Genomic DNA, 16,343 nt, shown 5'->3' on the forward strand with positions numbered 1-16,343 from the left:
AAAATTGGATTCATTCAGATTTTAATGAAAGCTCCTGGTTTTCATGACACTTTCCTTGTCATTTTTTTCTGATGTTAGAAATTCAGAAAGTGGGGGAACTGTTAGGTTTTCTGGTCTTTATACAAAGACAAATGGCATTTTATTTGAGTTTTACAGTTATTTCTCTTTTCTGGTTCTATCTGCACATTGTCTTCAAAGCACTAATTATATTCCCATGTGCTCCCACATCCATGATTTTATTTTTTTTGCGCTTGTTCTCTCCTTGTGGTGTTTTTTGAGATACCTCAGTTAGAGCTGGTGTTTTGCAGAAAGGTTCCCATTTCTGTCTTTGTAGTTCAATGGGGCAGGTTGTTGTTGAGCTTTTTCAAAGGTCACTTCATTAACTTGCATTTCTGCTAGCATGGATTAATATGCTAACTTCATATTAATTCTGCTTCATCGCTTTTTAATCAAGAAACCTCAGCAGCATTTCTTTTAATCATTTTTATGTCTGCTGAGTCCTGACAACAAACATTGTACTAAATGTTCATTGCTTTGTTTTCAACCCAAGTATATATAGGTATTAATGCTATAACTTAACATGTCAAGAATCATAATCTTCATGGAATAGATAATAATTTAATATGTTTGTTTTCTTTATCTTTTAACCAGTGATTGTTGGAGCTAAAGAATGTGTTGTGGAAAGTGCAGAGGAAATAATACATCTGTTAGAAGGCGGTAATGGAGCTCGTCATACAGGGACTACACAAATGAATGAATACTCCAGTCGGTCTCATGCCATCCTCACGATTACAGTTGATCAGAAGGTAGATAAACTAGATGAAGAACTGAACAAAGTTCAAGATGCTGAGGAAACATTTCACACTTCTAGTCAGGTCATCTCATCAAAATTCCACTTTGTTGACTTGTCAGGCTCAGAGAGAGTCACCAAAACAGGCAACACTGGTGAGCGGTTTAAGGAGTCTGTCCAGATCAACAGTGGCTTACTGGCACTTGGGAATGTTATCAGCGCGCTTGGAGACCCCAAACGTAAAAGTCAACATGTGCCTTACCGAGATGCCAAAATTACACGGATATTGAAAGACTCTTTGGGTGGCAATGCCAAGACCTTAATGATTGCCTGTATAAGCCCTTCATCTTCAAATTTCGATGAATCCCTAAATTCTCTTAAATATGCAAACAGGGCAAGAAACATTAAGAACAAACCAATAGTCAATTATAATCCAGAGTGGGACCGTATTGATGAAATGGAGCTTGAAATTCATGCACTGAAAGAAGCACTGCAGAAATATCATGGACTCATAGCAAGCCAAGGCAGCCAGGTATCTCAGGACTTAACAGGAGAACATGGAAAAAATAGGATCCGTGTCCTGGAAGAGCAGCTGACTCGGCTGCAGGCAGAGTGTCACCGCTATCGTACCTCAGCTGAAGATGCCTTTAATATTTTGTTAGAGCTAAAAGGGTTAACCACCCTGCCTAAAATACAGGAACGTAAACTACAGGAATGGTTGGATGCAGCTGAGGAATTTCAGAATAAGAATTCTGTTGCTAGAGTGGACAGTGGAGGAAGTACGACTGGGGATGAGCCTAATCTTCATACTGTTCTGCAGCTTAAGAGAGAACTGAAAAAGTGTCAGGTACAGCCAAAAATGTCAATATTGCTTTTTTATGTTTCTTGTTCAGATTCTGGAAATTTAGTTGAGGAAGTTTCACTTTAGGTTTCGATGGATTTTGATAGTTTATTTAATGATTTATTTTGAAAAAGCTTTTGGGCACGCCTCTCCTGAAAACATGTACTTTCTCATACCTGTGCAGATTATTCTTTGTAAGGTTGACCTGCAATATAATGTTTAAACCTCTTTTGTTACTTTCATTTGTCTATTCATATACACTTGTGATTTGGGGATATACAGTTCACAGTTGCAATGTACTTGCACCGTGGTCTACAGTCAACTACTTTCTATCAGTGTAGCTCCTTCGGACCTTACCCAGGTATAGTTGTCACTGTAGCCTACCATCACAAACATCCTCCTTCACCCTAAATGACCTATCAGAGAAAGGATCATTGTTCTCAGCCACCAACACAAAAAGAAGCAAATGTGAAAGCAGGAAGGCACACTTAAGTTTTAAAACATACACAGATGATATGTGCCATAAAATAAACTTAGATAAAATGTTTTAAGACATCAAGCACCTTTTAGAGGCTCTTTATAGCAATAAAATATTTTCCTTCAACATTCTGCATCATGCATAGCTATTCTTTAGTAATGTAATGGAGACACAGACATGGGGCTTAATTGCTAATGGTTTAAATCAAAATATATGAGGTGTGACAATTTAATTCCTCAGAATGCACCTTTAAAAAATATACATGTGGAACTGTACACTAGTGGCTGCTGCCCCTTGTGCATCTGTACACTGACCTAAACGGTGTTCCCATTTCTGGAAGCAGGCCTAGAACTAATTTTCCGGAATACTGTTGAGCAGCTGTCTCACATTCTGTTGGATATCAGTTTTATTAGAAAATCTTTGTCCTTTACGCACAGCTTTTAATTTTGGAAATAGCCAGAAATCACAAGGAGCTAAGTCAGGTGAATAGGCAGGATGATCTAATTGGGTAATCGCTTTTTTGGCCAGAAAGTCTCTCACAGTGAGCGCAGTGTGACTTGGCACATTGTCATGATGAATGATCCACTTGTCAGGCCACAATTCAGTCAGAATCTTGTACTCTCTTCAGTACCTCTAAATCAGGGGTTCTCAAACTCAGTCCTGGGGGCCCACTGTGGCTACTGGTTTTCGTTCCAACTAGAATCCAAATCAGTGACAACACCTGATGGCACTGATCTCAGTTAATTAGCTGGTAGTATTTATCTTTAATTCTACATTCAGAGAAGCACAGCAGCATGATTTTTACATTTATAAGAAACTTAGAAATATTTCTGTTTTTGCTATGGATTTAAATGCTTAACTCTCTTTTTATTACATTTTGCCCTTTCTCTGTGCAGTTTGCTACCTTCATTGAATCTTAATAATGACAATTAAAAACAAGCAGAGCAGAAATCCAAGCAAACAACACTCAATCGTGAAAGGCTGCAACTACTTTAGTGTCAGCCCCACAAAGTAGTAAATAACAGATTAATTAAACAATTAGAACACCTAGAAAAGTAGAATGACAATCAAGATGAAAATACTGTTAAAAAGAAAAAAATACATATACAGTAACTGCTTAGTACATTTTAATACTTTTTTTTTAACAAACTTAGTTTTCTAATTTGTATATTGTTCCCAAAACAGGGAATCTGGGAAACAACAGTCCACTTCATTAGCACAGGAGTCCAATTAAAAACAGAGGCTGGTTGGAACAAAAACCTGCAGCCACAGTGGGCCCCCAGGACCGAGTTTGAGAACCTCTGCTCTAAATAACATTGTTGGTTGATTGTTTGTCCCTGTTCAATAAATTCTTGGTGGACTATTCCCTTGTGCTTAAAGAAACACACCGGCATGGTTTTAAATTGTGAGCGAGACATTCATGATTTTTTAGGGTGCAGTGAACTCGTGGATTTCCACTGCATGCTCCGCCACCTCTTCTCGCCCATCTTTGAACCTTTTATGCCACTTAAACACACTCGACTCTTTGATAGCAACTTCACAATATGCCATTTGCAACAGTTGTAACCTTTCAGTAGTGCATTTGCCGATTTTCACACAAAATTTCATATTAATACTTGTACGTTGCTCTAAATTTTGATCACCCATTTTTACACCAAAGTGTACACACAGATATCTATTACCTTCTCAATAGCTAACTAACAACTAGCTCTATCATCTTGCAATGTATGCACGTATTAGTTCAAACATGTTCAAACACGAATACTCATGATTTTTATACAATTACATTCGGTGACACTACGAGTCCATTCCGGGATTTAAATTGTCACACCACGTATATTGTATATGTTCTCCTTTAAATCATGAAGTCCTTTGAAAAATCTGAATTAACTGTAATAAATGTTTTATGTTCTGCATACAAATAAAAATCAATTCAAGATATTTCCATAAAAGTTTATATATTACAGCTCATTAACACTTTTGATTTAATAGTGTGCCACTATATAGTGAATACGAGCTGCTCTATAAGATTATGCAAACTGTAAAACTGGTTATGAATTTATTTTTTACTGCTGTAGTGCTCGCTTTAAGTACCTTATTCAAGATTGTATGGAGTTTCAACTAGCAGCCTTGTAGTGTTCAGAGGAGTTGCCAACAGGCAACATTACTTAGTATTAACATCTTTCTATTCTCTTAATCTGCTTATCCAGGGCAGGCTCATGAGGGAGCTGGAGCCTATCCCAGTAAACACATGGCGAAAGGCAGGAACAATCCCTGGATATGGTGCCTGGTAATTGCAGGGTGAACTAGAATTACAGTAATATATTGTAGCTAACTCTACTACATTGTATGCTAAATTAAGCAGCACTAATATTTTATTATTAAAAATGCCCGAGTTATTTTTAGTAAGTTAATTACAAAAATTAGTATAGCTTGTGGGTTAACTATAAACATCCCTGCCAACTTTATTTTTAGTTTACTTTAGTCTAGAGTGACTATAATATAGATTATTCCTTTAAAGAACTTCTTTGCACTTACAAGATCTGTTTTCACATTAAAAAAATCTTGATGGCACATTGGATGGATAGATAGATAGATAGATAGATAGATAGATAGATAGATAGATAGATATGAGAACAATATATATATATAGATAGATAGAGTTTTGACCAATATTTTACCTAGTGAACCCAGCCAGATACTGTATATTCCACGTGTTAAGGGCAGAAACCGATTATAACAATTTTTGTTCTCTCTTTATTATTATCACTACCATGTCATGTTTACAGAGTACAGCGAAATGCTTGTATGTATAAATAGATTATTTTTCTGTTTTCTTGCTGAGGACTTTTAATAACACAGACATGTTGAGACACTTGTGTTGTTGCCTAGTATGTGTATAAAAGGCATGTGGCATTGCAGCAATGTCTTTGTTAAAAAAAGTGGTCTGAAAATAAGAACAAGTAGGCTTTATTGGTCTTAACATTCTAGATTTTGTCCTTTTATCAGCAACAGTTTTTGAATCCTAATTTTTCTCAGCATTTTTGAGCACATTTTGTATGGGTGCCAGGTCATTCTCTTTACGTATTTGTGTTTTATCAGTTTATCATGACTGGGCACTTTTATTTATTCATTAGGTGGTAGTTATTTCAGAAAATCCGGTAATTAAACTGTGTGTGTTCATATATTTTTAGATTGTTTTTTTTTATTTTATATTGAGTAATTAATACTGCATGCTGTTCTCATTACGATCTGTGGCTTGCTTCAAAACCTTTTCTTGAGCTTATTAATTGGATGTTTACATAAAAACTGCTAGAGTGAGGTTGAAGTCTTGCACTTGTAAAGAATGACAGTCTGGACACAACACAGATCTTTTTCTAAAGGTCTAGAAATCAGCAACCAGAGCAAAAATACTAGAGAAGCTTGAAGTTGTTAACAAAGTTTAAACTAAAAGTAAAAGAAAATTCTAGAGATTGTAAAAAAAGGTCGTTGAAACAAAGTTCACTGACTGAGCGTGCATCTCACTTTTAATAAAACAATTACAATAGCATCACATGCAAAAACAAATCTATATACAGTATGTAATGCTAATAGCTGTATCAGTCTGTCCTGTGATTACTTGTGAACCACTGGGGCTAGAACCTTTTCTTGATCTTACTCGAAAGCTTATAATGTAATTCGCACTGGTGAAGTAAAAAACTGTTGCCAGAAGCAAGCTTTGTGAAGTTCATGTCTTTCCTATGGCAAACTGCACAAGAAGGTGACATGGCAGAAAGAAAATGAACAGCAGGGACGTCTGCTGAATGTGAGGCAAATTGCAGAGGTATATTACATGGTTGGAAGATGAAGATCAACAACTCTAGCCTCGGCAAAGTTATCAGGGTTCATGTCTTTCAAATGGCAAACTGCATAAGCAAACTGATCGAGAAGGTGACATGGCTACTGAGTGTGAAGCAAACTTCAGAAGCTGATAATGTAATATGAAGAATGATGGCAGCACCTAGAACCTAGATCTTGGGAGGACTGGAGGTCCACGTGTTTTCTTGTAGACAATAAAAATAACAATTGATTCAATTTTTGAATTAGCTATCACATTCAACAAAATCAAAACACTTGAATTTTCTCACAAATAGTGACAAAGATCCTCTCTTTAAGATGCCAACTTGGAATACATCCTTTAAGTTTCATGGGATGTTACTGATGACATAGCAAAAGTAAAGTGGGATCATGCACATCTCTGATTTCTGGACCGCAAGCTCACTAGATACTGATGTCAACATTGAAAACAGCAAGAATCTTACATTTTCTGGATTTTACAATTTGACTCCAAATTAACCAAGACACAAGGTGAAAAAGGAAGAAGAAAAGAAAAATACAATATGATAGCTAGTACAGTACTTTCATTGTCCAACTTGGTAATTTAGCTTTTACAGAAATATTATAACAAGCAACATTAACCCACCTCAAGAACAGACTGCAATTATTAAAGAGAAGTGATGATTTGAATAAATTAGTGGCAACTATCAGTGACAAAGGAAATCACATTTAATTCTAAAATTAATCAGAGCTAGTAACTATTTAAAATAAGTTCAAAACCAAAAGAAAAACAGAACACATAATTGTTTCAGACATAAAATGTGGAATGATGTACTTGAGTAGAACAATCTATAGTTAACTGGACCTATTTGTTTAGTTATCCTAAAAACACTAATATAACCTTGGAGTGATTTGTTTTGGGCAGTCTGTCTGCTTTTGTACCAAATCATGATTACAATCACCTGTTGACATCACCTGTTTGAAATCACATTATTTATTTTTTTGACCCATTTTTTGACCTTAATTTGCCCCCGTTCCAATTTTTTTTTGGAGTGTGTTGCAGGCCTGAAATGCAGGAATGGATGTATATTAACAAATGAAATGAAGTTGACTAGATCAAACCTAAAATATCTTGGGTTTGTAACGTCAAGAGTTTTTTTATTTGCATTTTCCATGCTGTCCCAACTTTTTCTGATTTAGGATTGTAAATTGGCCCAAGTGTGTTTGTGTCCGTATTTCCTGTGTTTCCCGAGATAAGCTTCAGTCCCCTGTGACCCTGCACAAGATTAAGCTGACTTGGAAAATGGTATTGTATGGTACTGGAATGTTGAACTATGGTCGTTTTTAACTTGTATCTAATTTACAGACATGCATTTCTATAAAAATCGTATTTCTGTTTACTGGTGCAGCTGTGACTGCTGGCAGAAAGTTGTATCTAAGTTTAGATCTGTAACATTATTTTTTGATCTCTTCTTTTTCAAGGATGCTCTGGCAGCAGATGAAAAGGTTTTTAGTCAAAAAGAAGCTGAATTGAAACGATTACAGGCTCGAATTAACACAGTTCTTCAAGAGAATAAAGTGCACTTAGCCATTCTTGATGACGAAGAAAACAAACAAAAGCTCCAGGTAACAGTTGAACTATATACATTTATTTAGGTTTCGTCAGTAATACTCACATATGAATTAAATCAACCTTTTCATTAAATCTGTTTATTACCATTGAATTATGTAAATATAAACTTCAACATACTTTACAACTTCAGAGTAAGCTTTAGCATTTCATATGGTTCATGATTTGTACTGCAATATCTAATTTTCAATTAGAGCCATAGGATATTGCAAAAATTGCAGTTATCAGGAATATCAAGTTTTATTGCTTACTAATGGGCATAAAGGAGTAAATGTATTCCAAGCTTTTGAACAACATCATTGTTTGTTTTATTTTAACTGTAGTTTGCCTTTCATGTCCTTAGTCAATATGAAATTAAAAAAGTATAATAATAATAATATCAAATTTGCTATAATTACTAAGTATTCTAATATCACAATAACTATAATATACTCTAGGAGATAAGTAGGTACATTTCTGTAATTCTCTGAAAATGCCAGGATGGCAGCTACATTTACTAGCTATGTTACCCTTGCCCCATTAATGTGTCTTAAAGGAATGTTTACTTGGGTGGGGCCCCATTTCATCAATTTATTGGCCAATATTAGGCATTGTTGCAAACAATTGTTCATTATATTACAAAATACTTAGTGCAGGCCACATTTAATACTTTATACAGTACATAAAATGGTATCAGATGTCACTGTGGCTACGAGGGTTCTAAGAAAAGTTATTCATATTCTCTGGGCACAGTTTGCATGTTCTTCACATTTCCATGTGTGATTTTCTTTAGGGACTTTGCTTTTCCTCCCACATTACAAAGATATCTTTGTTAAGTTAGCTTGTGATTTTACACTGTCCTAGTTTAAGAGAAAATGTATGTGTGTGAATGTGATTATGCTCTGAAATTGAATGCACTGAGAATAGAGCTGGCTCTTGCCTAGCACTAAGTGCTAATAGGATAGGCATGGATCCAGTCCAGTTTACTTTATGAAAACTTATATTCTATTATATCACTACAAGGGGTACAGAGAAGAAACTTAAGAAATGAATAAATATTTTTTGTATCCAGCAAGAACAGCACACTCTGGGAATGTGTTCAGAAAGAACTGTAAGCCACAATGAAAACACAAAAAATCTTCCCCAATGCTGAGAAGAGACATTAACATAAAACACTAGACAAAAGAGCACATAGTTTGTAATGCTGGCTTGCACTCCCATATAATGCAGGTTGATGGAATCCCATGAAAGAGCGCAATCCCTTTTTTTCGATTTTAGAATACCAGTAGATTTTTGTCTGAGGCACAGCCAGCATATTGATGTCTCTCTATTCACACTTAGGGTCTTGTGATGGTTCTTTGCTTTAAAAAAAAACTATGAACATATCTTCAAGAAATTACTTGGGTATCTGACTTTTAAGAAATCGTTTGGTTATCTCTCTATTATAAAAAAAAATCCTGGGAGGGAGACTAGGGAGATGAAACGTGATTTTCTCGGAATTTGATGTCCTGCGAGAGACACTTTAATGTCACGCAAAGACAATTTGATGTCCCGCGAGAGACACTTTAACATCACGCAAGAAAAGGCAGTGAGACAACATTTAAAACAAGTTCACAGACATCTAACCAAGCAGTTGTTGGAATGCTTTTGGCCGACAGACATCATGTGCTCCCAGCTCTTAAAACAATGACAAATGACAAGCAGAACTTGCAGCTTGCCATCAGCAGCAGCAGGAAGCCAGCAGATGATCCGACCGCTTCACCTTAGCGTGCGTTCAGTGCTACCACCCCCAAACCCCCTTTCACAACGCGAGCAGCAGAGACGTGAAGTGGAAAAAGGACAGCCTGCTGTACAGGCTTTGCAAAGATAAATTCAAACCGCGACAGCTCGCCAGCAGCAGCAATCCAGCAGATGATCCAACTGCAACTCCTTAGCGTGCATTTAGCCCCCCTTCACAACGCGAGTGGCAGAGACATGAAGTGGCAAAAGGACAGCTGCTGTACAGACTTGTAAAAGAAAGATGTGCAGCGTAACAAAAACAACACGCAGCTCGACAACAGCAGCAGCAGAAAGACAGCAGATGACCTGACAGCACCTCCTCAGCATGCGTTCAGCTGCCCCCCCCTTCACAACACAAGCAGCATTATACGTCCTGCAAGAAAGATTTAACCACACCCGGGGCCGGAAATAAAGGACAAGTATTGTTTTTACAAAAGTTTTAAAGTAAAAGTGAAAATAATGCATATGTAACAATTCCCATGAAAATAACAATCTCTTTAAATTGTATGTCTGGTAAACTAAACCCGGGGGTGGGTGAGCAAAGCAAGCAGGGGGCGGAGCCCCCTAGTCTGACTAAATATCACTTCACTATCTCTGAATTGGTAATAAGCATAAGTACCTACATTAACATACCTAATGAATCAGCAACCATTAAGCATTAAGCATTAAGCATTTTGTGCACTTAAAACTCAGCTTCCTGAGAAATTCTAGAGTTAAGAACATTGGACACATGTTTAAAACACTGCTCAAGAGAATAGGAGGAATTTTTTTTCTGTGATATTTCTGCAATTCTTCTAGTCATTATTATTTTTTTTCTTGAACTTCTGGGTTCAAGATGGGTGCTACCATTTGTTGGGCAGGTTGCTATGGTAACTAGCTTGTGCAGAACGACATGATACATCATAGACATGACTGCATAAAATAAAGGTCACTTCTGAGTATTTCTGAGCTATCTGTGAATAGTTTGGAAAACCAAAAAAATGTTTGTATGGTTTGTGCTTCATAGTAAATTATTCTATTTTTGCAATAATTATTTCATGGCTCATTTGTGAGTTTTAATTAATGTTTGCTCCCCTGGAACATATGTAGCAGGGGTGTCCCGGCCAGGCATGGGACCCAGCCATCCATCACACTGCCCCTCTCCCAGATGAGCCTGGCGGGGCTCATCGGCATGCCCTGTGAGGGCCGGTCCTCTCCAGGACAGGGAGTCAGTGTCCTTAACTCCACGGCTCCGCCCTGTGGAAACATAATAAACAGATCTGGGGGTGCTGCCCTGACGTTCCTGCCACTCGGACATCCTCTCTGGACAACACCTCCAGACATGGTCACTATGGCCGCAGTTACATGGCCGACCCCCTCCAACTTGACCCTTGCGGGAGTGGAAGCAGGCAGGAAACCCCTGACCCTTCGCCAGCTCAGCAGAGGGCTTGTGACGTCTCCGCCCCTCTGCAGTGCAGACCTCCTGTGCTCGCAAGTCGATGGGCTTACGCTGTGCCCTGTCAGGAGTTCCCGTTCTCTTCTTCCGGGTCCTCCTCTTCCTCTGGGGTGCACTGACGGTCTGGGTCCCCTTATGGGAAGAACGGACATCCTGTGCCGTCTGCACCCCTTTAGATGGCCGAAACCCTGGCATGGGCAGTCGGGGCGGAGTTGTTTGGCAGCTGACATTCACTAGCTGCCTCTCCGCATGCTCTTCTGCCACGCTGTCGGTTATCATGGCAGCGTCTTGTGTAGTGGGTGGAGCGGCCTGGCAAGCAGTACTGACCATCACCGCGGCCTCTGCGCTGCGCTCCCCCATTTCCTGTATGGCACACTTACCTGTACCGCTACGTCCTGCAGGCTGACGCCTCACGCATCTCCAGCCAGTCGACAATGGCTGCCATCGGGGCGCCGAGCTTCTTGTCCAAGCCCTCCTTCGTCTCCTGCAGGACCTGAAACACCTTAACTAAGGACTGCGGGGGGTGGTGAACAAGTTTCAGCTCTCGTACAGCCCAAGAGAAGTTAATATTTTCGGGGTCCCCTCGTCCCCTCCTGCCGACCGTGAGCCATCGAGGCCCTGGGTATTCTCCAGGCCCCTTCGGGTGATCCGGAGGTTTGGGGAGAAGGTCCGTCATCCCCACCAGTCAATCTACCTCGGTGGGCAACCCACACATGCCCTTCCCCCTTTTACCTGCTTCAGGGAGGAGCTCTACCGGGGACACTGCCTTGGGAAGCTCGTCCAGGCTCTCCTCCTCCTGGCAATAGATCAGGCCGAGGGGGAGACACAGGTCAGCATCGCTTTCTCCTGAACTTGCTCCGCCGTCACTCCACGGGCACATATCCCCAGGCAGCCATCGGGTGCTCTGCCTCTCGCCGTCAAGGAGGTAGTCTGACGCGCATGCGGAAAACCCTGCCCGCGACCCTTCATCTGTGGGCCCGTCACCTACCTCTGGCTGCAACTTGTGCTGCTGGCTAGCGTAACGCCGTCTGGCGACTGACTTCTGTGCTCGCCCGACTTTTTTCTTCCCCATAGCTGGTGCGGTGTCGTCGGAAGTTCCTCAGCACTTGTCCTGCGGCCCCTGCTGCGTGTGCGCGCTTTGGTGTGCTGTGCTGCGCGGGTTTGCTTGTGGCTGCAAGTGCGCTCTCCCAGCGCTGTGCTGTGCATGCCCGCTTGCGGCCTGGAGTGCCCTTTCTCCGCGCTGTACTGTGCGTGCTTGCCTGCAGCTGCTTCGGGAACACGCTGTCCATGTAGCTGCCTCCAGCATGTACCTCGCTCTGCTGAGTCGGGTCATCACACGAATTTTGATGCAGGTTCTGGTCCAATTGTTGGACCGGGATCCTGCCGACTAAGCCAGTGTAATATGGACACTATATAGCGTCCGACCCGGCATAGACTGACGCAGAGGCACGTATCAAATAAGCAGTGGCTTTATTAATTCTCTTCAGCTGTGGGACATGTCTTTCCCATGTCATACAGCCCAACACAGTCCCAAAGCAAAACACAACATCAAAACACTCTCTTCGTCAACCACTCCTCCTCAAGCTTAGTCCTCCTCCTCCAGACTCTGGCCTCCTGAGTGGTGGTGGCTGGCCCCTTTTATAGCCCACCCGGAAGCATTCCAGGTGCTTGGCCACCTGGTCCTAATTGCACTTCTGGGTGGGGCTGAAGACTTGTCCAGCCGGGCTGTTGACTCCATGCAGCTCCCCCTAGCAGCCATCCCAGGTCCCAACCAGGCTGTTGAAGACTCCATCTCCCATGGAGCCAGGCGGGAGGCTGGGGAATCACCGTTGGCCCGGGAGGCTGCCACCAAGCGTCCCGGGGGAGGTATTGAGCTGTTCATGTTTGCAACCCCAGAACATATGTAGCAGGGGCATCCATCACACACTATAATAGAGTACTAAATTGTTATTGTTATTCCACAATTTATATACATTCATACTTGTGGAATAACAACTACAATTGAGTACTTACTTACAGTGCTACACTTTATTACAACAGTTATCAACAGTTTCCTTCTTTGAATCTAATAACATGGTTGGTTATCCCCAAAATAGTTTCAAGGATACAGCTTTATGTTATAGATGTTAGGAAGTGCAACAGATTTGTTGGTCTGTGATATTTTACAACATCCTCTGACCGTTAACTTTTGTTAAATACATGCTGAAAAGCATGAGATGCCTGTGATTTTTAACTAGGAAATGATTGAAGGTAATTCAATGACAGTGGGAGTGTGAATAAAAGATCATAAAAGCAAATTTGAAGCCAAGGAAGGAAGCTGGGTGGTTAAAAAGGCCAAAAGATAAACCACCTGACCCAAAAAGTAAGGGTAGTTTTGCATAGTTAGATCTTTCTTTCCTGCTTTTCTCTTTGTTTCTTACTCCTGTAAGTTAACCGAACAAACCCTGCATATAATCATTCATATCAAACCTTTGCCTGTTGTCTGAGTAACATTTCATTGAGATACAGTAATATAATGCAAATTTGACAAATGATTTTTAGCATGGAAACCAAACTAAGTACATTCCTCAGTGTTCATAATGCCTTCTTGCAAAAACCTTGCTTATATTTAAAGATTTACATTCTGAATCTATATTTTTGACAGTCTTGTATTAGTTTACTTCCCCTTGGGAGTATTATTTATTTTGCCTCATTTTGCGTGATTAAGTCTTTTTCGTGACTTTAAATCTGAATTGATCAAGTTGTATGGAAGAATAATTTTCAGATAACATAGCTTTCATCTTAAATAATTAGCATAAAGGGTTAATAAATGTCAGAAACCTTTGCAGGCATATCAGGAAACTAGATAAAGGTCAAATGAACAACAAAATGTACTGAAAGATGACTAAGAAGTCAGCAGATGTCCTGTAAAACAACCAGAATGGACAGTTTGTTATATGGACTGAAATTTCAGGGGTGGTGGCTCAACTCAAAGGTACAAGAAGAACCAGAATATAATATAATAAACTTTTATTGTAAATAAGTCATTTGGGTGTAAACCAATGAACCAACCAGAGTAAATGTTTGAATTGAATGACACTGTATGTAAATTCAATACAGTAGTTTATAAAATGAACCTCTATTCTTTGTTTCTCTGATCATTCTGATCATGCTGCAATGGACTGCTTTTGAAGAATGCTCCCTCCAAGGCATTTTGCCGAGGAGTAGGTGAAAGATACAATGAACAGCTTCAATTGAAGACTGTGAAAAAACTGAACTGAGTAATGAACATGAAACAGTGGAGATGTTTGTTAATTGTAACTTTTTTACTCCTGCTTTTGTAGAACGATAAAATTGTGGAGCAACAACAAATAATTGATCGACTCAAAGAAGAACTTCAGAGCAAGAACATGTTCTTTTGCAAGTCTTGCTTATCTTTGGATGCCACAACAGATGCTGACAACCGGTCTCCAAGAAGACTGTATAGCATGCCAGTGCCCTCTTCACAATCAGATGGTCTCACAGTAACAAAGATGGCACAGAAAGCACCAAGAAAGGTAATCAAGGATTTTGCTCCTTCTTTTATATAACTCTTTTGTTTTCCTTAACTTATGGCCTAAAAATTTGCATTTATTTTATATACACCACGGCAACAGAACTGACAATTTCAATAGCTCACTATGCCAAGAGTATCCATATGTAAGGCCTCTAAAAATTATTTTTCAATATATTCACTATTTTCTCTTTTTAAATTAACAAAAGAAAGACCAAACAGCACACAAATACATTTTAAAATTGTAAGTCTTATTTTGATTTATTTTCTTATCTTCTTGTTTTCTGTGTTACAATGAATGAATTACAGATCATTCAGACATGGAATGTGTTCAGCTTATAATCAGCATCCCTTTCACCACCTGCTCAGAGGATTTGATGTAAAATAACCAGACATTAATACTGAGACGTCCTAGGGATTACCAGAGGTTTAGGATGCTTAATCAGTTAATTACAGAATTATTAAAAGTCTGCCATATTTAAATGAAGTTTGTAAAGTGAATTTATTTTTTTTTCCAATCTTAAATAAAACAGAACCTTTTTTTTCCACTTTGTTATGCCAGGTGGTTTAAAATCCTTGCATTTGAACAGAATAAGGTGATGTGCTATCAGTGTGCTTTAAGGTGTCATAAGATTCATTTACACAATGAAATCTCACCTGATATTACTCTGAATAGTGTTTGTTGGGTTAGACATTATTGTACATCTTTAACTGTGTAAAAATATTAGTAATTTGTTTTATTCCAGTAAGCTCTTACCATGCATCATTTTCAAAACTTGTGGCTTTGGAGCCTGATGATTGCATTCACAGTTTGAATCTTGATTTGGCCTCGTACAGACATCTTTCGTCAGACACTGACAGTTGAAACATCCCTCTCCACCAATGACAGTGATTTAAATAGTGTTTTAAATAGTGATTTAATTTAAGTTTCTGATATTTTATTGTACTTAACCGCAGTTTAAGCGTCATCACAACTCTCTACTAATTTGTACCCAAAACATCCAGCTGAAATATAGCAACTAAAGTTAAAATGACTTAAATGTTTTGGCTTCAGATAGGATGCAGTGTAGATGCAAGCAGGTGCAGGGCCCACACAGTATGCTCTCATATGATAGCCAGAGTTACTGCCCTGTCTGGAGTTGAAATTAATGTTTTATGTCTGTTTTTGATTGTTTTATTTATGTTGATGTTACTCTTGTTGATGTACATTATTCTTTGTATTTACCTCTGTGTTTGATCTTATTACTAACCATGGTTTGACAGTGATATTCCCTTTTAGTGGGCATTTTTTGAAAGTGCTTTTGGGACTCCTAGTTCACGACACACAGTGAAAGCAACTTCATCAACCAGGCAACCATAATGTAGCTATGAAAAAGCCAAATTAAAAAAGTGATTTTTAAGAGCTTTTTAAAATGATATACATTAGCCTGGTATATCTCTCTTTGTAAATTATTCCATATTTTTGGTGAATAACAGCAAAAGGCCACCTCACCACAACTTTTATGCTTAATTCTTGGAATAATAAGCAGATTGTGATTAAAAGATCTAAGGTTGCGACTTGGAATGTAGGTGGACAGCCATTCCAATATATAGAAAGGAGCATGGTCATTTATGGCTTTACAGTATATACTAATCCATTCTAAAGGACACAGGTAACCAGTGTAATGGTGCTAATACTGTTGTTATGTGTTAAAAATTTGTTTTTCATGTTAAGATTATTGCTGGTGTATTCTGAACTAAGATCTAGCAATACGATAATTCTGAAATGCACTCCAATAGATTGTTGATGCAAACAAGACTGTTTTGAAGAAATTGAATGGTGTCACACTTTGTCTAAAACTTAAATATCATTTTAAAGAATTACTGGCTAACATAGATCAATTATTTTAAAGGACACTGATCATAAATATTCTTGCTTCCTTTTGGGAAGTCCATCCTTAATGTTTCTACCAACGTTTTGTGGGAATAGGAATGTTTGGACAACAACCATGCATTCTGCATAGTTATGTTATTCAGATAAATGTACAGTATGCCCTGATGGTTGTGTGTCTTCAGAGGAGTAC

At 38.9% G+C, this 16,343-nt stretch overlaps 1 protein-coding gene across 1 annotated transcript in view; it reads left to right on the top strand.

The window, feature by feature from the left end:
* LOC120528702 (kinesin-like protein KIF27) overlaps positions 1 to 8,782 on the top strand; it is a 40,412-nt gene extending 31,630 nt beyond the window's left edge. Inside the window, exons 3-5 of the mRNA XM_039752858.1 lie at positions 652 to 1,637; positions 7,408 to 7,551; positions 8,765 to 8,782. Of these exons, the coding sequence (XP_039608792.1) occupies positions 652 to 1,637; positions 7,408 to 7,551; positions 8,765 to 8,782 (1,148 nt within the window). The remainder of the gene's footprint in view (positions 1 to 651; positions 1,638 to 7,407; positions 7,552 to 8,764) is intronic.
* Positions 8,783 to 16,343: the final 7,561 nt, after the last annotated feature.

This window comes from Polypterus senegalus, chromosome 4, assembly GCF_016835505.1.
Source record: "Polypterus senegalus isolate Bchr_013 chromosome 4, ASM1683550v1, whole genome shotgun sequence".
NCBI lineage: Eukaryota > Metazoa > Chordata > Cladistia > Polypteriformes > Polypteridae > Polypterus > Polypterus senegalus.